At 31.6% G+C, this 21690-nt stretch overlaps 2 protein-coding genes across 2 annotated transcripts; both read left to right on the top strand.

The window, feature by feature from the left end:
• The first annotated feature begins 12579 nt into the window (after positions 1-12579).
• Positions 12580-14909, top strand: LOC118492385. Its single transcript, XM_035990348.1, has 2 exons — positions 12580-13643; positions 14824-14909. Exons 1-2 carry the CDS (start codon positions 13040-13042, stop codon positions 14835-14837), a joined length of 618 nt encoding a protein of 205 aa, XP_035846241.1. The 5' UTR covers positions 12580-13039; the 3' UTR covers positions 14838-14909.
• Positions 14910-19275: 4366 nt separating this feature from the next.
• LOC118492201 lies at positions 19276-20697 on the top strand. Its single transcript, XM_035990046.1, has one exon. It carries the CDS (start codon positions 19276-19278, stop codon positions 20695-20697), a length of 1422 nt encoding a protein of 473 aa, XP_035845939.1.
• Positions 20698-21690: the final 993 nt, after the last annotated feature.

Below are 21690 nucleotides of genomic sequence, written 5' to 3'. Positions count from 1 at the left end.
TTTTTGGACCCTTCAAGATGCTCGATGTCGAAAGAATATCTTGAAAACCACATTTGCCATCTGACAAGACGACCTTGTTTGTTATCTCCTGAAATTTTTGTTTTCAGAAAATAAGTAAAATTTTTATTATCTGTCCTGACTAGAAATTTTACAGGAGTGAGATAAATAGAAAATTTAGAAATAGTATTTTTTACCGCAAGTAATTCTTTTTCATTACTGTGGTAATTTTTTTCTGCTTGTTTAAAGCTTCCAGAAGTATACTTACATATTTCTTCTTTTTCGGTTGTTCTGGCCTTCAAAACTCCTCCCCAATAATCATGAGAAGCGTCTGTTTCTATGATTAAAAATTCATTTTCTTTTGGAAGATAAAGTTTTGGAAAACTGGTTAGGTTTTTCTTTATCTTTTTGATATAGTCTACATCGGATTGTTTCCATTCCCATATGTAGTCCTTTTTTAATTTTACCTGTAAAGGTTTCCTAAGTTCTGCGAGTTTAGGAATGTAACCTTCAGCATAGGTTAAAATGCCTAAAAATCTTTGAAGATGTTTTTTATCTTCTAAAGTATCTGGGAATTTGTGTAAATTCTCTAAGATATGTTTTTGTGGACTATGAGTCCCTTGATCTATTTCAAGAACCAAAAAGTTTATCTTTGTTTTGAAAAGATTAGCTTTCTTTTTTGATAAAATGATTCCATATTTTTCAATTGTTTTTAAAACTGATAAAACATGAAAGTAATGTTTATTTTCTGAGTCTGAGAAAACTATAATATCGTCGACGTAGACGGTACAGTAATTTTCTAAACCTCTTAAAGCATTTTGCATATGCCTTTGAAATATGCTTGGTGCTTGCTTTAATCCAAAAGGGACTACCTTCCATTGATAATGACCATCTGGACATGTAAATGCGGTTAGTAGCTGAGATTCTTCATCTAACAGTACCTGCCAAAAACCATTTTTGCAATCGAAACTGGAAAAATAGGTTTTTCCTCTTAAAAGAGTCAGTAGTTCCTGCATACAAGGAAGATTATGGCTGTCTCCTTTAGTAGCAGCATTAATGGCTTTATAGTTTACAACCATACGTTTTTTCCCTCTTCTTCTTTCAGCTTCATTTTCAACTAAGAATGCTGGAGACATGTGAGGTGATTTACTTGGAATAATTAATTTTAAATCAAGTAATTCCTTAATTTGTTTATTAAATTCTTCTCTGTCCTGAGGACTGTATTTCATAGGTTTTACCCTGATAACAGTTTTAGGATCAATGAGTTCTATTGATGCTTTCATCCATTTTTTGGATTTTTCAGGATCAATAGGATTTTCTGAACAAACTTTTTCAAGTAGTTCTTCAATTTTTTGAAACTAGTTCTGGGTTTGCACCTTTAAAGGTATTTCTTTTTTCCCGCATGTTGCTGAATATCGGGTGGCTTCTTGTTGGGCTTGTAATAACGACCCAAATTTTTTGAATGGATAGTCAGTTTTTTCAACATAATTTTTGACTATGGCCCAATCTTCATAAATTCCTCTATGGTCACCATCAAAAATGACATAAAATCTGGTATTTTTAGGATTTTCTGGTTTTTGTGTGACTTGGGAGTAACTTGGTCTGAGAGAGACCTTTTCAGTTTTTGGCAAACTGTCAGCCATCAACGGATTTGATGTGCCTTTACCAGAGCCGTTTGCTTCTGGGCTAGATGAAGATTTTAGTTCTTCATTTACTCTATTTTTGCTTTTTTTCCAAAGCAACAGGAGTGAACGGACTTGATATTTCTTTACCCTTTGCCGTTTGAGGGGGAATAGATTCAGATTGTTTCCTTGCGGATTCCTGCTCTGAATTAGCAGTTGTTTCTAGACTTTCGTCATAGAGAGCTATCTGATCTCGAATAGCTTTTAGTTCTATCAAAAGAATTTTTTCTTTTAGGCGTAAAGCCTTTAAATTCTCCATTTTTTCAAAAAATAAGTTTTTCTGTTTGTGAAAGTGATTGGTGATGCCTTTAGTTTGAAGGGTATGTGCTCCTTAAATAGGCATGAAAAGTTTCTATTTTTAGAAAAATTTATTTGAAATACGTATTTGTTTACGTATTTTGAAAATCTCGTGTCAAGCAATCAACTAGCACGTTTTTGGACCCTTCAAGATGCTCGATGTCGAAAGAATATCTTGAAAACCACATTTGCCATCTGACAAGACGACCTTGTTTGTTATCTCCTGAAATTTTTGTTTTCAGAAAATAAGTAAAATTTTTATTATCTGTCCTGACTAGAAATTTTACAGGAGTGAGATAAATAGAAAATTTAGAAATAGTATTTTTTACCGCAAGTAATTCTTTTTCATTACTGTGGTAATTTTTTTCTGCTTGTTTAAAGCTTCCAGAAGTATACTTACATATTTCTTCTTTTTCGGTTGTTCTGGCCTTCAAAACTCCTCCCCAATAATCATGAGAAGCGTCTGTTTCTATGATTAAAAATTCATTTTCTTTTGGAAGATAAAGTTTTGGAAAACTGGTTAGGTTTTTCTTTATCTTTTTGATATAGTCTACATCGGATTGTTTCCATTCCCATATGTAGTCCTTTTTTAATTTTACCTGTAAAGGTTTCCTAAGTTCTGCGAGTTTAGGAATGTAACCTTCAGCATAGGTTAAAATGCCTAAAAATCTTTGAAGATGTTTTTTATCTTCTAAAGTATCTGGGAATTTGTGTAAATTCTCTAAGATATGTTTTTGTGGACTATGAGTCCCTTGATCTATTTCAAGAACCAAAAAGTTTATCTTTGTTTTGAAAAGATTAGCTTTCTTTTTTGATAAAATGATTCCATATTTTTCAATTGTTTTTAAAACTGATAAAACATGAAAGTAATGTTTATTTTCTGAGTCTGAGAAAACTATAATATCGTCGACGTAGACGGTACAGTAATTTTCTAAACCTCTTAAAGCATTTTGCATATGCCTTTGAAATATGCTTGGTGCTTGCTTTAATCCAAAAGGGACTACCTTCCATTGATAATGACCATCTGGACATGTAAATGCGGTTAGTAGCTGAGATTCTTCATCTAACAGTACCTGCCAAAAACCATTTTTGCAATCGAAACTGGAAAAATAGGTTTTTCCTCTTAAAAGAGTCAGTAGTTCCTGCATACAAGGAAGATTATGGCTGTCTCCTTTAGTAGCAGCATTAATGGCTTTATAGTTTACAACCATACGTTTTTTCCCTCTTCTTCTTTCAGCTTCATTTTCAACTAAGAATGCTGGAGACATGTGAGGTGATTTACTTGGAATAATTAATTTTAAATCAAGTAATTCCTTAATTTGTTTATTAAATTCTTCTCTGTCCTGAGGACTGTATTTCATAGGTTTTACCCTGATAACAGTTTTAGGATCAATGAGTTCTATTGATGCTTTCATCCATTTTTTGGATTTTTCAGGATCAATAGGATTTTCTGAACAAACTTTTTCAAGTAGTTCTTCAATTTTTTGAAACTAGTTCTGGGTTTGCACCTTTAAAGGTATTTCTTTTTTCCCGCATGTTGCTGAATATCGGGTGGCTTCTTGTTGGGCTTGTAATAACGACCCAAATTTTTTGAATGGATAGTCAGTTTTTTCAACATAATTTTTGACTATGGCCCAATCTTCATAAATTCCTCTATGGTCACCATCAAAAATGACATAAAATCTGGTATTTTTAGGATTTTCTGGTTTTTGTGTGACTTGGGAGTAACTTGGTCTGAGAGAGACCTTTTCAGTTTTTGGCAAACTGTCAGCCATCAACGGATTTGATGTGCCTTTACCAGAGCCGTTTGCTTCTGGGCTAGATGAAGATTTTAGTTCTTCATTTACTCTATTTTTGCTTTTTTTCCAAAGCAACAGGAGTGAACGGACTTGATATTTCTTTACCCTTTGCCGTTTGAGGGGGAATAGATTCAGATTGTTTCCTTGCGGATTCCTGCTCTGAATTAGCAGTTGTTTCTAGACTTTCGTCATAGAGAGCTATCTGATCTCGAATAGCTTTTAGTTCTATCAAAAGAATTTTTTCTTTTAGGCGTAAAGCCTTTAAATTCTCCATTTTTTCAAAAAATAAGTTTTTCTGTTTGTGAAAGTGATTGGTGATGCCTTTAGTTTGAAGGGTATGTGCTCCTTAAATAGGCATGAAAAGTTTCTATTTTTAGAAAAATTTATTTGAAATACGTATTTGTTTACGTATTTTGAAAATCTCGTGTCAAGCAATCAACTAGCACGTTTTTGGACCCTTCAAGATGCTCGATGTCGAAAGAATATCTTGAAAACCACATTTGCCATCTGACAAGACGACCTTGTTTGTTATCTCCTGAAATTTTTGTTTTCAGAAAATAAGTAAAATTTTTATTATCTGTCCTGACTAGAAATTTTACAGGAGTGAGATAAATAGAAAATTTAGAAATAGTATTTTTTACCGCAAGTAATTCTTTTTCATTACTGTGGTAATTTTTTTCTGCTTGTTTAAAGCTTCCAGAAGTATACTTACATATTTCTTCTTTTTCGGTTGTTCTGGCCTTCAAAACTCCTCCCCAATAATCATGAGAAGCGTCTGTTTCTATGATTAAAAATTCATTTTCTTTTGGAAGATAAAGTTTTGGAAAACTGGTTAGGTTTTTCTTTATCTTTTTGATATAGTCTACATCGGATTGTTTCCATTCCCATATGTAGTCCTTTTTTAATTTTACCTGTAAAGGTTTCCTAAGTTCTGCGAGTTTAGGAATGTAACCTTCAGCATAGGTTAAAATGCCTAAAAATCTTTGAAGATGTTTTTTATCTTCTAAAGTATCTGGGAATTTGTGTAAATTCTCTAAGATATGTTTTTGTGGACTATGAGTCCCTTGATCTATTTCAAGAACCAAAAAGTTTATCTTTGTTTTGAAAAGATTAGCTTTCTTTTTTGATAAAATGATTCCATATTTTTCAATTGTTTTTAAAACTGATAAAACATGAAAGTAATGTTTATTTTCTGAGTCTGAGAAAACTATAATATCGTCGACGTAGACGGTACAGTAATTTTCTAAACCTCTTAAAGCATTTTGCATATGCCTTTGAAATATGCTTGGTGCTTGCTTTAATCCAAAAGGGACTACCTTCCATTGATAATGACCATCTGGACATGTAAATGCGGTTAGTAGCTGAGATTCTTCATCTAACAGTACCTGCCAAAAACCATTTTTGCAATCGAAACTGGAAAAATAGGTTTTTCCTCTTAAAAGAGTCAGTAGTTCCTGCATACAAGGAAGATTATGGCTGTCTCCTTTAGTAGCAGCATTAATGGCTTTATAGTTTACAACCATACGTTTTTTCCCTCTTCTTCTTTCAGCTTCATTTTCAACTAAGAATGCTGGAGACATGTGAGGTGATTTACTTGGAATAATTAATTTTAAATCAAGTAATTCCTTAATTTGTTTATTAAATTCTTCTCTGTCCTGAGGACTGTATTTCATAGGTTTTACCCTGATAACAGTTTTAGGATCAATGAGTTCTATTGATGCTTTCATCCATTTTTTGGATTTTTCAGGATCAATAGGATTTTCTGAACAAACTTTTTCAAGTAGTTCTTCAATTTTTTGAAACTAGTTCTGGGTTTGCACCTTTAAAGGTATTTCTTTTTTCCCGCATGTTGCTGAATATCGGGTGGCTTCTTGTTGGGCTTGTAATAACGACCCAAATTTTTTGAATGGATAGTCAGTTTTTTCAACATAATTTTTGACTATGGCCCAATCTTCATAAATTCCTCTATGGTCACCATCAAAAATGACATAAAATCTGGTATTTTTAGGATTTTCTGGTTTTTGTGTGACTTGGGAGTAACTTGGTCTGAGAGAGACCTTTTCAGTTTTTGGCAAACTGTCAGCCATCAACGGATTTGATGTGCCTTTACCAGAGCCGTTTGCTTCTGGGCTAGATGAAGATTTTAGTTCTTCATTTACTCTATTTTTGCTTTTTTTCCAAAGCAACAGGAGTGAACGGACTTGATATTTCTTTACCCTTTGCCGTTTGAGGGGGAATAGATTCAGATTGTTTCCTTGCGGATTCCTGCTCTGAATTAGCAGTTGTTTCTAGACTTTCGTCATAGAGAGCTATCTGATCTCGAATAGCTTTTAGTTCTATCAAAAGAATTTTTTCTTTTAGGCGTAAAGCCTTTAAATTCTCCATTTTTTCAAAAAATAAGTTTTTCTGTTTGTGAAAGTGATTGGTGATGCCTTTAGTTTGAAGGGTATGTGCTCCTTAAATAGGCATGAAAAGTTTCTATTTTTAGAAAAAAATTATTTGAAATACGTATTTGTTTACGTATTTTGAAGATCTTATTCAAGATGCTCGATGTCGAGAGAATATCTTGAAAACCACATTTGTCATCTGACAAGACGACCTTGTTTGTTATCTCCTGAAATTTTTGTTTTCAGAAAATAAGTAAAATTTTTATTATCTGTCCTGACTAGAAATTTTACAGGAGTGAGATAAATAGAAAATTTAGAAATAGTATTTTTTACCGCAAGTAATTCTTTTTCATTACTGTGGTAATTTTTTTCTGCTTGTTTAAAGCTTCCAGAAGTATACTTACATATTTCTTCTTTTTCGGTTGTTCTGGCCTTCAAAACTCCTCCCCAATAATCATGAGAAGCGTCTGTTTCTATGATTAAAAATTCATTTTCTTTTGGAAGATAAAGTTTTGGAAAACTGGTTAGGTTTTTCTTTATCTTTTTGATATAGTCTACATCGGATTGTTTCCATTCCCATATGTAGTCCTTTTTTAATTTTACCTGTAAAGGTTTCCTAAGTTCTGCGAGTTTAGGAATGTAACCTTCAGCATAGGTTAAAATGCCTAAAAATCTTTGAAGATGTTTTTTATCTTCTAAAGTATCTGGGAATTTGTGTAAATTCTCTAAGATATGTTTTTGTGGACTATGAGTCCCTTGATCTATTTCAAGACCCAAAAAGTTTATCTTTGTTTTGAAAAGATTAGCTTTCTTTTTTGATAAAATGATTCCATATTTTTCAATTGTTTTTAAAACTGATAAAACATGAAAGTAATGTTTATTTTCTGAGTCTGAGAAAACTATAATATCGTCGACGTAGACGGTACAGTAATTTTCTAAACCTCTTAAAGCATTTTGCATATGCCTTTGAAATATGCTTGGTGCTTGCTTTAATCCAAAAGGGACTACCTTCCATTGATAATGACCATCTGGACATGTAAATGCGGTTAGTAGCTGAGATTCTTCATCTAACAGTACCTGCCAAAAACCATTTTTGCAATCGAAACTGGAAAAATAGGTTTTTCCTCTTAAAAGAGTCAGTAGTTCCTGCATACAAGGAAGATTATGGCTGTCTCCTTTAGTAGCAGCATTAATGGCTTTATAGTTTACAACCATACGTTTTTTCCCTCTTCTTCTTTCAGCTTCATTTTCAACTAAGAATGTTGGAGACATGTGAGGTGATTTACTTGGAATAATTAATTTTAAATCAAGTAATTCCTTAATTTGTTTATTAAATTCTTCTCTGTCCTGAGGACTGTATTTCATAGGTTTTACCCTGATAACAGTTTTAGGATCAATGAGTTCTATTGATGCTTTCATCCATTTTTTGGATTTTTCAGGATCAATAGGATTTTCTGAACAAACTTTTTCAAGTAGTTCTTCAATTTTTTGAAACTTTTGTATTTCAACTAAAAATATCCTTTCTGCTTTTATAACTTCTCGAGCTATATTAGTTCCAGGAATTTGTTTTATCTTTGAATCTTTTTTCATGGATTCAAGAAAATTTGGTTTTCCAATTTGAAAAGCCTTTGTGACCTTTTTAATCAAAATCATTTCTTGATTAAGATGAAAAGATATTCTGTCTAACCATTGAGTGAAAGGTCCATAAAGTTGACAGAAGTTATTTCCTAGAAGTAAATCCATACCTGAATCTTGTTGGTAGATAGTAGGAATGGTAAATGGTTCTCCAGAAAAATAGATGACAAGATTCCTACAAACCTTATTTAACTTAATGACTTCCTTGTTAGCAACTATTACCTTAATATCTTTGGGAGTATTTTCCCATAGGTCATTAGGAATTATGTGTTTGCTTGCTAAACAAAGACTTTCCCCCGTGTCTACATAACAATGTATGGCGATTGCTTTATATCCTTTGAAAAAGATTTTTCCTTTGATATAAATTGAATTTGGATTAGTTATATTTGAATAAGCTAATTCAAAATCATGTGTTTTATGAATTTCTTCTTTTTCCCAATTAAAGGAGTGGACAGAATTCATTTTTTCCCATAAGATAAAATATTATTTTTATCTTTTAGTCTTTGATTATTTCTTTCTAGATAGAAATAAAGTCTAGAGATCTCTAGATTTATATTTCTAAAAAGGTTTTCCATTTGACCTTTATTGGTCATTTGAAATTGATCCAAAAGGCCATGATAATGCATTTGGACTTTTAGAACTTCCTAGAGATGGATTTCCAACGTTGAAGTTTGGAAATGAATACTTTTGAAAGCTTTTTTCATCATTAATTTTTTCTTTTTGCTTTTCAAGCATAAAAGTTTTTGAATCCATTCTTTCATCAATTTTGTCTGAAACATCTTTGATGATTTTTGCGGCAGTTGCCTCAAGATTTTCGTTTCTAGAAAGACTTTCTACCTTTCTAATTAAATCTTTAACAAGTTCCTCTAATTTTAAAAGAGTAGTCATGTTATAGATATAATTGCTTTTTTAGTTCTAAGCTCAATAATTTTTTGCTTAGAAGCAAAAATGTTTTTCTTAATAATTTTTATATTAAGAGATTTTGTTTTATGACTTAACATAAAATTTTCTTTAATTTGATTTATTCTAGTAAAGTAAATTTGTATATTAGCCTCTTCAAAGGTGATTTGTTGATCAAGATATTGTAAATAATCTAAAATTGGTTTTGAAGACATTATTCTCCAATAACTCCTTTTAAGATTCTACCATACCCATCAATTCTTTCAGACAAAGAACGTATTAATTGTTCAGTGTTACTTGATTCTCTTATTTGTAAAGAGCTTCCAGCATAACTGTGTCTAGGTTTTGATACTAAAACTTGTTTATTTCGTGCAATATCAATTGCCCAGTTTTCTTGTAATTGTGATGGCTCAGCGAATTTACTGCCTTCAACAATTCCAATATCTGAGAATATATCCTCAATTGCTATGCTTTCTTTTTCTTTGTACTCAATTGAATGAGTGCTATTTGTTAAAGCATATGAGACTAAATAATTAATCGTAAATACTTTATTACCTGGTTCCATAAGATCAGTTCTTTCACACTGATGTATAAAACTTAAAGTTTTGTCGAAATCTTTTGAATCTCGATGTAAAGCAAATTTATGATAGACAGTAAACATAAATTTACCATAAGCTAAATTTCCTTGAATTGCTCCAAGAAGAGCGTCTTGCCTATTGATAATTTTGTTATCAACAAGGGCCATTTTTATAGGAAAATTAAGAGTAAACTGCCATTTTGGTCCCTGTGATTTGAGCATTTTTGCCATTTTAGTCCAAATCTCAAACTTTTTAAATCTGGGTCCCTATGGTTTCATCTTTATTGCCATTTTAGTCCAAAATTCAAAAACCCTCTTTTTTTTACTGTTCCAAAAAGTTTGAGATTTGGACTGAAATGGCAGTAAAAGTGAAACCACAGGGACCAAAATGGCAGTTTACCTTTAGTTTTGTACCAAAATGGCAATAAAAGTGAAACCACAGGGACCCAGATTTAAAAATTTTGAGATTTGGACTAAAATGGCAAAAGTGACCAAACCACAGGGACCAAAATGGCAGTTTACTCGAAAATTAATTCCATCTCTAAACTGTGCTTTTAGGAGGATTTTAACCGCTCCTATATGTACCATATTGAGAGACTTTCTCAACTCTGGTTTAATATGTAAAAGCTTTTTTGCTATTTCACCCTTTGTTAAGAGTGGCAAATAAACTTCACCCGAGGTATTGTTTATGTCAACTGAAAGTTCTTCAGTGTTAAAACAATAAAATATTTTATTTTTTCTAGAAAAGGCTCTAGAAACTAAACTTTGTAAAGTTTTTGGTTGATTAAAAACTTGTTTTGCGTCAAGCTTGAATTTAAGCTTGCTAATTTTTGTTAATTGATCAGAATTAATCATGTAATCTGATACAAAACCTCTTTCGTTTTCACTAAAGTTTATAACTTCAGTTATTTCTTCAGACTCATCTGAATCGTTTTTAAATAAACTGTTATTTTCCATTAATTTTTTAGAAATAACACCTTATTTTTTAAAAAAGAGCAACATCTGAAAGTGTTGTTTCTGAATTCAATAACCCTTTCTTTTTTCTTGGGTATCAAAGGTTCAGAAAAAATGGTTACCTTTAAAGGTATTTCTTTTTTCCCGCATGTTGCTGAATATCGGGTGGCTTCTTGTTGGGCTTTAAAGGAAGTCATTAAGTTAAAGTTATTAACTACATTGGGTCGTTATTACAAGCCCAACAAGAAGCCACCCGATATTCAGCAACATGCGGGAAAAAAGAAATACCTTTAAAGGTAACCATTTTTTCTGAACCTTTGATACCCAAGAAAAAAGAAAGGGTTATTGAATTCAGAAACAACACTTTCAGATGTTGCTCTTTTTTAAAAAATAAGGTGTTATTTCTAAAAAATTAATGGAAAATAACAGTTTATTTAAAAACGATTCAGATGAGTCTGAAGAAATAACTGAAGTTATAAACTTTAGTGAAAACGAAAGAGGTTTTGTATCAGATTACATGATTAATTCTGATCAATTAACAAAAATTAGCAAGCTTAAATTCAAGCTTGACGCAAAACAAGTTTTTAATCAACCAAAAACTTTACAAAGTTTAGTTTCTAGAGCCTTTTCTAGAAAAAATAAAATATTTTATTGTTTTAACACTGAAGAACTTTCAGTTGACATAAACAATACCTCGGGTGAAGTTTATTTGCCACTCTTAACAAAGGGTGAAATAGCAAAAAAGCTTTTACATATTAAACCAGAGTTGAGAAAGTCTCTCAAATATGGTACATATAGGAGCGGTTAAAATCCTCCTAAAAGCACAGTTTAGAGATGTAATTAATTTTCCTATAAAAATGGCCCTTGTTGATAACAGAATTATCAATAGGCAAGACGCTCTTCTTGGAGCAATTCAAGGAAATTTAGCTTATGGTAAATTTATGTTTACTGTCTATCCTAAATTTGCTTTACATCGAGATTCAAAAGATTTCGACAAAACTTTAAGTTTTATACATCAGTGTGAAAGAACTGATCTTATGGAACCAGGTAATAAAGTATTTACGATTAATTATTTAGACTCATATGCTTTAACAAATAGCACTCATTCAATTGAGTACAAAGAAAAAGAAAGCATAGCAATTGAGGATATATTCTCAGATATTGGAATTGTTGAAGGCAGTAAATTTCGCTGAGCCATCACAATTACAAGAAAACTGGGCAATTGATATTGCACGAAATAAACAAGTTTTAGTATCAAAACCTAGACACAGTTATACTGGAAGCTCTTTACAAATAAGAGAATCAAGTAACACTGAACAATTAATACGTTCTTTGTCTGAAAGAATTGATGGGTATGGTAGAATCTTAAAAGGAGTTATTGGAGAATAATGTCTTCAAAACCAATTTTAGATTATTTACAATATCTTGATCAACAAATCACCTTTGAAGAGGCTAATATACAAATTTGCTTTACTAGAATAAATCAAATTAAAGAAAATTTTATGTTAAGTCATAAAACAAAATCTCTTAATATAAAAATTATTAAGAAAAACATTTTTGCTTCTAAGCAAAAAATTATTGAGCTTAGAACTAAAAAAGCAATTATATCTATAACATGACTACTATTTTAAAATTAGAGGAACTTGTTAAAGATTTAATTAGAAAGGTAGAAAGTCTTTCTACCAATGTTTTAAAAACCGGTAAATACCGGCCGGTTATACCGGTATTACCGTTTCCAGATGTAAATCCGGTACGAAACACCCCGGTAAATAAGTGAAACGGCATAAGGTTTGTACCGGCGGTAAAATCCGGTATACCGGTTTGAAACGTAATACCGGTACCGGCCCAATGTTATTTTAGTTTGGGTTGTTACTTATTTTTATTATATATGTTACTTATCTTACGTAATTTTTATATATTATGATTATTTGTAACTAAAAGTTCTTATTTAATATTGTATGAAACGAAAATAGGTATCCTCTAGTTGACGAGGATGGCGATAATAGTGAATTTCATCTTTTATGCGATCGTGAACTTAATGTATTCAACACTCAAATGGCTTAAACGTATCGTACACTTTCATTTAAAAGAGTTTGTTGGAAAATTGAATGATTTTCGATTATCTTTTGGATTATTTTTTTATTATGGATTTACTTTTGGATCATCTTTTAAAATGTAATCATGCATTTTTTGATTAACTTTTGAGTAGATGTTGTAATTTATGAAATTATAGAGTTAGCTAGTCAAGCCGGTTGAACCGCTCGGTACAACCTGGTTCAACCGGTTGAACCATTTTTTAGCCTAATCCGGTTCGATTTAAAAACCGGTTTTTAAAACATTGCTTTCTACAAACGAAAATCTTGAGGCAACTGCCGCAAAAATCATCAAAGATGTTTCAGACAAAATTGATGAAAGAATGGATTCAAAAACTTTTATGCTTGAAAAGCAAAAAGAAAAAATTAATGATGAAAAAAGCTTTCAAAAGTATTCATTTCCAAACTTCAACGTTGGAAATCCATCTCTAGGAAGTTCTAAAAGTCCAAATGCATTATCATGGCCTTTTGGATCAATTCCAAATGACCAATAAAGGTCAAATGGAAAACCTTTTTAGAAATATAAATCTAGAAATCTCTAGACTTTATTTCTGTCTAGAAAGAAATAATCAAAGAATTTATGAATTACATTCGGATTGGAGCATTCATCCTTCTGAAAAAATTCTTGAACTAACTGATCTAAAAAGAAAAAATTCTTTTATTGAAAAAGATATTCAAATATTAAAGGATAAAAAGATTACTTTATCTTGTGGATAAAATGAGTTCTATCACTCAAAAATTAGAGCAAATTCTAGATGAACAATTGGATACCCTTCCAATTGAACAGATAAAAGAACTTGTTAGTCTCATTACTTTAGATAACGAAGAATGTGAACAAAAGTTTTCTGAAGATAAAATCTTAAATGAAAGATATTTTTCTGAAAATAAAGAACGAATCTTTGTTTTAAATAATGAAGAACCAAGAAACTTTCCTATAAAGAAAGAAGAACCCGAAACTGAAGAAAGCTCTTCAGATATGGAAATGTCTCCAAGACAGAGAGCAAACAATGCTTTTACTAGCAAAAGTAACAGGCATAGAAAAAAGGATACAGAATTTTCCATGCCATACCATAAGGGTATACCTGATTCTAATAGTAATGGTAGTGCAACTACTATTAATACTATTAAAATTGATTGTATCTTCAACCTCGACAAAAGAAAAGAGGTAATTGATAAATGGAACACTGAGATCAGTCTAATCATTCAGACTAATTCAGAAGAGTTCTCTAAGGCTAAGGCTTTATTATTATTATTAGAACATAAGTCTGCAGGAATTGTACAAAACTTCATCAAAGGAACAACTTGGGATGAAAATTTACAAGGTGAGGATCTTTTTGATCAAATTATAAATGCAATATATATGATGTTTTTAGGTCTCGACCTCATAACAGATAAAGACCGAGAAAATCAAAAAATGCTAGAAAAAGCAAGACAAAATCTTGCTAAAGCACAACTTTGTGACATATGTCTTTTAGATGATTTCACTTGTCTTTATGAAACAAATTTATATAAATTAGGCACAGGTGAATTCCATTCATGGATTGAGGCTTACCTAATGAAAATTCCCATCGTAGGAGAAAAGGCGAAAGAACGATGGAATAAGGAAAAGAATCAATTTACAATGCATTCCCTTGGGTTTGCTACAAGAATTGTTAAAGAAGAAATTGCATCCTATTGTGATCTTTCTAATAAACAAAAACAGTTAAAACGTTTTAATAAAGACTGTTGTAAAAAACTCGCTGAGTTACCACAATTATCTTTTGGTTGTGAACCAACAAAAGATAAAGGTTATTTCAAAAAGAAATACAAAAATAAATATAAAACAAAAACTAAAAAACGTTTTTGGAAAAGCAAGAAAAGAAAATTTTCACCGGGAAAATACTTTTCTAAAGAAAAACCTAAGGTCTGTCCTCAAGGTAAGAAAAAATGTCGTTGTTGGATATGCTCCGAAGAAGGACATTATGCCAACGAATGTCCCAACCGTTTAAAAAATAAGGTGTTATTTCTAAAAAATTAATGGAAAATAACAGTTTATTTAAAAAATTTATTTGAAATACGTATTTGTTTACGTATTTTGAAGATCTTATTCAAGATGCTCGATGTCGAGAGAATATCTTGAAAACCACATTGTCATCTGACATGACTACCTTTTTCTTTTTATTGATAATGATCATCTTGGGCATGTGGATGTAGTTAATAACTTTAACTTAATGACTTCCTTGTTAGCAACTATTACCTTAATATCTTTGGGAGTATTTTCCCATAGGTCATTAGGAATTATGTGTTTGCTTGCTAAACTGTTATTTTCCATTAATTTTTTAGAAATAACACCTTATTTTTTAAAAAAGAGCCGAAATTGAGGGATATTTTCCTTCTGAAAATATTTTTGATGGCTATACGCAAGTATATGCATTAGAAATACGAGACAACTTGTCATCCTCTGACTCTTCAACAGAAGACTCAGAATGAATTATGTCCACTCTTTTATTTTGATTTTGGCAGGTATTGCTAAATGAAGAATCTCAGTTATTAACTACATCCACATGCCCAAGATGATCATTATCAATAAAAAGAAAAAGGTAGTCATGTCAGAAGACAAATGTGGTTTTCAAGATATTCTCTCGACATCGAGCATCTTGAATAAGATCTTCAAAATACGTAAACAAATACGTATTTCAAATAAATTTTTTCTAAAAATAGAAACTTTTCATGCCTATTTAAGGAGCACATACCCTTCAAACTAAAGGCATCACCAATCACTTTCACAAACAGAAAAACTTATTTTTTGAAAAAATGGAGAATTTAAAGGCTTTACGCCTAAAAGAAAAAATTCTTTTGATAGAACTAAAAGCTATTCGAGATCAGATAGCTCTCTATGACGAAAGTCTAGAAACAACTGCTAATTCAGAGCAGGAATCCGCAAGGAAACAATCTGAATCTATTCCCCCTCAAACGGCAAAGGGTAAAGAAATATCAAGTCCGTTCACTCCTGTTGCTTTGGAAAAAAGCAAAAATAGAGTAAATGAAGAACTAAAATCTTCATCTAGCCCAGAAGCAAACGGCTCTGGTAAAGGCACATCAAATCCGTTGATGGCTGACAGTTTGCCAAAAACTGAAAAGGTCTCTCTCAGACCAAGTTACTCCCAAGTCACACAAAAACCAGAAAATCCTAAAAATACCAGATTTTATGTCATTTTTGATGGTGACCATAGAGGAATTTATGAAGATTGGGCCATAGTCAAAAATTATGTTGAAAAAACTGACTATCCATTCAAAAAATTTGGGTCGTTATTACAAGCCCAACAAGAAGCCACCCGATATTCAGCAACATGCGGGAAAAAAGAAATACCTTTAAAGGTAACCATTTTTTCTGAACCTTTGATACCCAAGAAAAAAGAAAGGGTTATTGAATTCAGAAACAACACTTTCTCAAAACCAACAAAAATTGAAGAGAAAGAAGAAAAAGATATTATTTCTTTAGACGAATTCAGAGCAATCTGGTCAAAGGCTAGAGCCATAAGCCAAGACGATTTCGAGTTCGAACATATTTACACAGAAGACAAGGCTACTAAAAGTCTTATTATCTTTTGTCCAGGTGCAAACCCAGAACTAGTTTCTCTAGCATTCTCCGCTGGATTAGCAAAGTTCATCTACCCTTCTCCCAATTTACTTGAAATAAGTAATTTATCCGAAGGAATGAAGAAAGCCATCAAGAATTTTCGAAAGAAAATTGCTGCGGCAAGAGATGCAAACATCTTCATCAAGTGTACTTCTACACTCCCTGACTGGTACCAAGGAAAAACCTTTCCAAGCTACCATCATTTAGAAATTGGCATAGCCAAAGCAAGAACGGTCAATCCTTCAAGGGTGATAAAAGAAGACTATGAAAAATGGTTACATATCAGGACCAAAGGATTTTTACAAATCCTAGAAAACCTACAGAAAATTAAAGTAGGAAGCTTTAACAAAGTAAATTATTGCAGCACTAACTGCATAATTACTAGCTATAGTGGAACTCCTCTACCACTACATGAAAAAGAAGCTTTAGAAAGGATGGAGCAACGCATCATCTTCAATAAAGTAGAAGCAGGCCCAGCCACTAAAGAACAACTTTGTCAAAAGTTGCAACGCACCTTTGAGAACCATCAGTGCGAATACTGCAAAGCATCTTCTTCAGAAGAAAACAAAAACCCCACTGAAAAAGACAGCTACTTTTCAGATGAGGACACTCGAGAACTGGACCCAACACATGGGTACATCGATTGAAAAAACGTCATCCATGACGATTGATTAAGGGCTATAATGGTCTTTTGTAAAATTCACTTCTATTATATAAAGAAGTTGAATTCCTTTAGTTTAGACATCGAATCCAATCCCCATCCCCTTCTCTCGTATCATTTTCCTTTTCCAACTTTTCCTTTGTAAACTAGTATGAGTGTTAGTGAGTAATCTCCTTGCTAAAGGAGAATATTATGTAAATATCAAGAAGTTCTTCCTTAGGGAAGAACAGTTATGAATAAATATCAGTTTCCTTTTTATCCCTTTGTTTATCTTTAAAGATTTTTGCAAAACCTGGAGCCCTGGAGCCATAAAAAGTACCGTTTAGGCAGGAGGCCGTGTAGGGAAGAATTGGTTGGGTTGGTCACTTGGAAAAATCAACTTAAAGATTTACCTAGTCGGAAAAAGAGGAAAGGTATGGTTTATTCTAACTGTTAAATTACTTCGAAATATTTATATTAATATCTCCTTAAGCATTTTTATAAACAACTGTTTTTACAAACAAACACAAATAAAATCGATTAACCAATATCGAAATCAAATGATTTATACTATCAAACGAATGATTCTTGAAATCAAAAATTTAGTCAATAAAAGACTACAAAAATGGATATAGAATTGCTATTTCCAAATCAATTCATCGACAAATTAACTCAAATTTGTCAATTCAAATTTGTCATCTATCGATTGGTATGGAATCTTTGGACAATTATGAACGATTGTTTGATTGAACAAAAAAGTCAACATATGATGACTATGTTAGTAATCAAGAAATTACTACAACTATTTGCTAGTAACCAAAAAATTACTACGACCATTGGTGTAGTAAAATTAAAAATTGCTAGAACCATTCCGCTACTTACCAAAATTGCTAGAACCATTCCGCTACTGGTATCAGAGCCTTGTTGCTCTTTTTTAAAAAATAAGGTGTTATTTCTAAAAAATTAATGGAAAATAACAGTTTATTTAAAAACGATTCAGATGAGTCTGAAGAAATAACTGAAGTTATAAACTTTAGTGAAAACGAAAGAGGTTTTGTATCAGATTACATGATTAATTCTGATCAATTAACAAAAATTAGCAAGCTTAAATTCAAGCTTGACGCAAAACAAGTTTTTAATCAACCAAAAACTTTACAAAGTTTAGTTTCTAGAGCCTTTTCTAGAAAAAATAAAATATTTTATTGTTTTAACACTGAAGAACTTTCAGTTGACATAAACAATACCTCGGGTGAAGTTTATTTGCCACTCTTAACAAAGGGTGAAATAGCAAAAAAGCTTTTACATATTAAACCAGAGTTGAGAAAGTCTCTCAAATATGGTACATATAGGAGCGGTTAAAATCCTCGTAAAAGCACAGTTTAGAGATGGAATTAATTTTCCTATAAAAATGGCCCTTGTTGATAACAGAATTATCAATAGGCAAGACGCTCTTCTTGGAGCAATTCAAGGAAATTTAGCTTATGGTAAATTTATGTTTACTGTCTATCCTAAATTTGCTTTACATCGAGATTCAAAAGATTTCGACAAAACTTTAAGTTTTATACATCAGTGTGAAAGAACTGATCTTATGGAACCAGGTAATAAAGTATTTACGATTAATTATTTAGACTCATATGCTTTAACAAATAGCACTCATTCAATTGAGTACAAAGAAAAAGAAAGCATAGCAATTGAGGATATATTCTCAGATATTGGAATTGTTGAAGGTAGTAAATTCGCTGAGCCATCACAATTACAAGAAAACTGGGCAATTGATATTGCACGAAATAAACAAGTTTTAGTATCAAAACCTAGACACAGTTATACTGGAAGCTCTTTACAAATAAGAGAATCAAGTAACACTGAACAATTAATACGTTCTTTGTCTGAAAGAATTGATGGGTATGGTAGAATCTTAAAAGGAGTTATTGGAGAATAATGTCTTCAAAACCAATTTTAGATTATTTACAATATCTTGATCAACAAATCACCTTTGAAGAGGCTAATATACAAATTTGCTTTACTAGAATAAATCAAATTAAAGAAAATTTTATGTTAAGTCATAAAACAAAATCTCTTAATATAAAAATTATTAAGAAAAACATTTTTGCTTCTAAGCAAAAAATTATTGAGCTTAGAACTAAAAAAGCAATTATATCTATAACATGACTACTATTTTAAAATTAGAGGAACTTGTTAAAGATTTAATTAGAAAGGTAGAAAGTCTTTCTACAAACGAAAATCTTGAGGCAACTGCCGCAAAAATCATCAAAGATGTTTCAGACAAAATTGATGAAAGAATGGATTCAAAAACTTTTATGCTTGAAAAGCAAAAAGAAAAAATTAATGATGAAAAAAGCTTTCAAAAGTATTCATTTCCAAACTTCAACGTTGGAAATCCATCTCTAGGAAGTTCTAAAAGTCCAAATGCATTATCATGGCCTTTTGGATCAATTCCAAATGACCAATAAAGGTCAAATGGAAAACCTTTTTAGAAATATAAATCTAGAAATCTCTAGACTTTATTTCTGTCTAGAAAGAAATAATCAAAGAATTTATGAATTACATTCGGATTGGAGCATTCATCCTTCTGAAAAAATTCTTGAACTAACTGATCTAAAAAGAAAAAATTCTTTTATTGAAAAAGATATTCAAATATTAAAGGATAAAAAGATTACTTTATCTTGTGGATAAAATGAGTTCTATCACTCAAAAATTAGAGCAAATTCTAGATGAACAATTGGATACCATTCCAATTGAACAGATAAAAGAACTTGTTAGTCTCATTACTTTAGATAACGAAGAATGTGAACAAAAGTTTTCTGAAGATAAAATCTTAAATGAAAGATATTTTTCTGAAAATAAAGAACGAATCTTTGTTTTAAATAATGAAGAACCAAGAAACTTTCCTATAAAGAAAGAAGAACCCGAAACTGAAGAAAGCTCTTCAGATATGGAAATGTCTCCAAGACAGAGAGCAAACAATGCTTTTACTAGCAAAAGTAACAGGCATAGAAAAAAGGATACAGAATTTTCCATGCCATACCATAAGGGTATACCTGATTCTAATAGTAATGGTAGTGCAACTACTATTAATACTATTAAAATTGATTGTATCTTCAACCTCGACAAAAGAAAAGAGGTAATTGATAAATGGAACACTGAGATCAGTCTAATCATTCATACTAATTCAGAAGAGTTCTCTAAGGCTAAGGCTTTATTATTATTATTAGAACATAAGTCTGCAGGAATTGTACAAAACTTCATCAAAGGAACAACTTGGGATGAAAATTTACAAGGTGAGGATCTTTTTGATCAAATTATAAATGCAATATATATGATGTTTTTAGGTCTCGACCTCATAACAGATAAAGACCGAGAAAATCAAAAAATGCTAGAAAAAGCAAGACAAAATCTTGCTAAAGCACAACTTTGTGACATATGTCTTTTAGATGATTTCACTTGTCTTTATGAAACAAATTTATATAAATTAGGCACAGGTGAATTCCATTCATGGATTGAGGCTTACCTAATGAAAATTCCCATCGTAGGAGAAAAGGCGAAAGAACGATGGAATAAGGAAAAGAATCAATTTACAATGCATTCCCTTGGGTTTGCTACAAGAATTGTTAAAGAAGAAATTGCATCCTATTGTGATCTTTCTAATAAACAAAAACAGTTAAAACGTTTTAATAAAGACTGTTGTAAAAAACTCGCTGAGTTACCACAATTATCTTTTGGTTGTGAACCAACAAAAGATAAAGGTTATTTCAAAAAGAAATACAAAAATAAATATAAAACAAAAACTAAAAAACGTTTTTGGAAAAGCAAGAAAAGAAAATTTTCACCGGGAAAATACTTTTCTAAAGAAAAACCTAAGGTCTGTCCTCAAGGTAAGAAAAAATGTCGTTGTTGGATATGCTCCGAAGAAGGACATTATGCCAACGAATGTCCCAACCGACAAAAATTTCCGGAAAAGATAAAATTTATCTTAGAAGCCGAAATTGAGGGATATTTTCCTTCTGAAAATATTTTTGATGGCTATACGCAAGTATATGCATTAGAAATACGAGACAACTTGTCATCCTCCGACTCTTCAACAGAAGACTCAGAATGAATTATGTCCACTCTTTTATTTTGATTTTGGCAGGTATTGCTAAATGAAGAATCTCAGTTATTAACTACATCCACATGCCCAAGATGATCATTATCAATAAAAAGAAAAAGGTAGTCATGTCAGATGACAAATGTGGTTTTGAAGATATTCTTTCGACATCGAGCATCTTGAAGGGTCCAAAAACGTGCTAGCTGATTGCTTGACACGAGATTTTCAAAATACGTAAACAAATACGTATTTCAAATAAATTTTTCTAAAAATAGAAACTTTTCATGCCTATTTAAGGAGCACATACCCTTCAAACTAAAGGCATCACCAATCACTTTCACAAACAGAAAAACTTATTTTTTGAAAAAATGGAGAATTTAAAGGCTTTACGCCTAAAAGAAAAAATTCTTTTGATAGAACTAAAAGCTATTCGAGATCAGATAGCTCTCTATGACGAAAGTCTAGAAACAACTGCTAATTCAGAGCAGGAATCCGCAAGGAAACAATCTGAATCTATTCCCCCTTAAACGGCAAAGGGTAAAGAAATATCAAGTCCGTTCACTCCTGTTGCTTTGGAAAAAAGCAAAAATAGAGTAAATGAAGAACTAAAATCTTCATCTAGCCCAGAAGCAAACGGCTCTGGTAAAGGCACATCAAATCCGTTGATGGCTGACAGTTTGCCAAAAACTGAAAAGGTCTCTCTCAGACCAAGTTACTCCCAAGTCACACAAAAACCAGAAAATCCTAAAAATACCAGATTTTATGTCATTTTTTATGGTGACCATAGAGGAATTTATGAAGATTGGGCCATAGTCAAAAATTATGTTGAAAAAACTGACTATCCATTCAAAAAATTTGGGTCGTTATTACAAGCCCAACAAGAAGCCACCCGATATTCAGCAACATCTGGGAAAAAAGAAATACCTTTAAAGGTGCAAACCCAGAACTAGTTTCTCTAGCATTCTCCGCTGGATTAGCAAAGTTCATCTACCCTTCTCCCAATTT

Source organism: Helianthus annuus, chromosome 5, assembly GCF_002127325.2.
Source record: "Helianthus annuus cultivar XRQ/B chromosome 5, HanXRQr2.0-SUNRISE, whole genome shotgun sequence".
Taxonomy (NCBI): Eukaryota; Viridiplantae; Streptophyta; class Magnoliopsida; order Asterales; family Asteraceae; genus Helianthus; species Helianthus annuus.
The sequence above is the reverse complement of the archived record's forward strand: the minus strand, read 5'-3'. Positions and strand labels throughout refer to the sequence as shown.

Coding starts and splice junctions, on each gene's coding strand:
- LOC118492385 (XM_035990348.1), top strand. CDS start 13,040: ATGAGTTCTATCACTCAAAAATTAGAGCAAATTCTAGATGAACAATTG.
- LOC118492201 (XM_035990046.1), top strand. CDS start 19,276: ATGAGTTCTATCACTCAAAAATTAGAGCAAATTCTAGATGAACAATTG.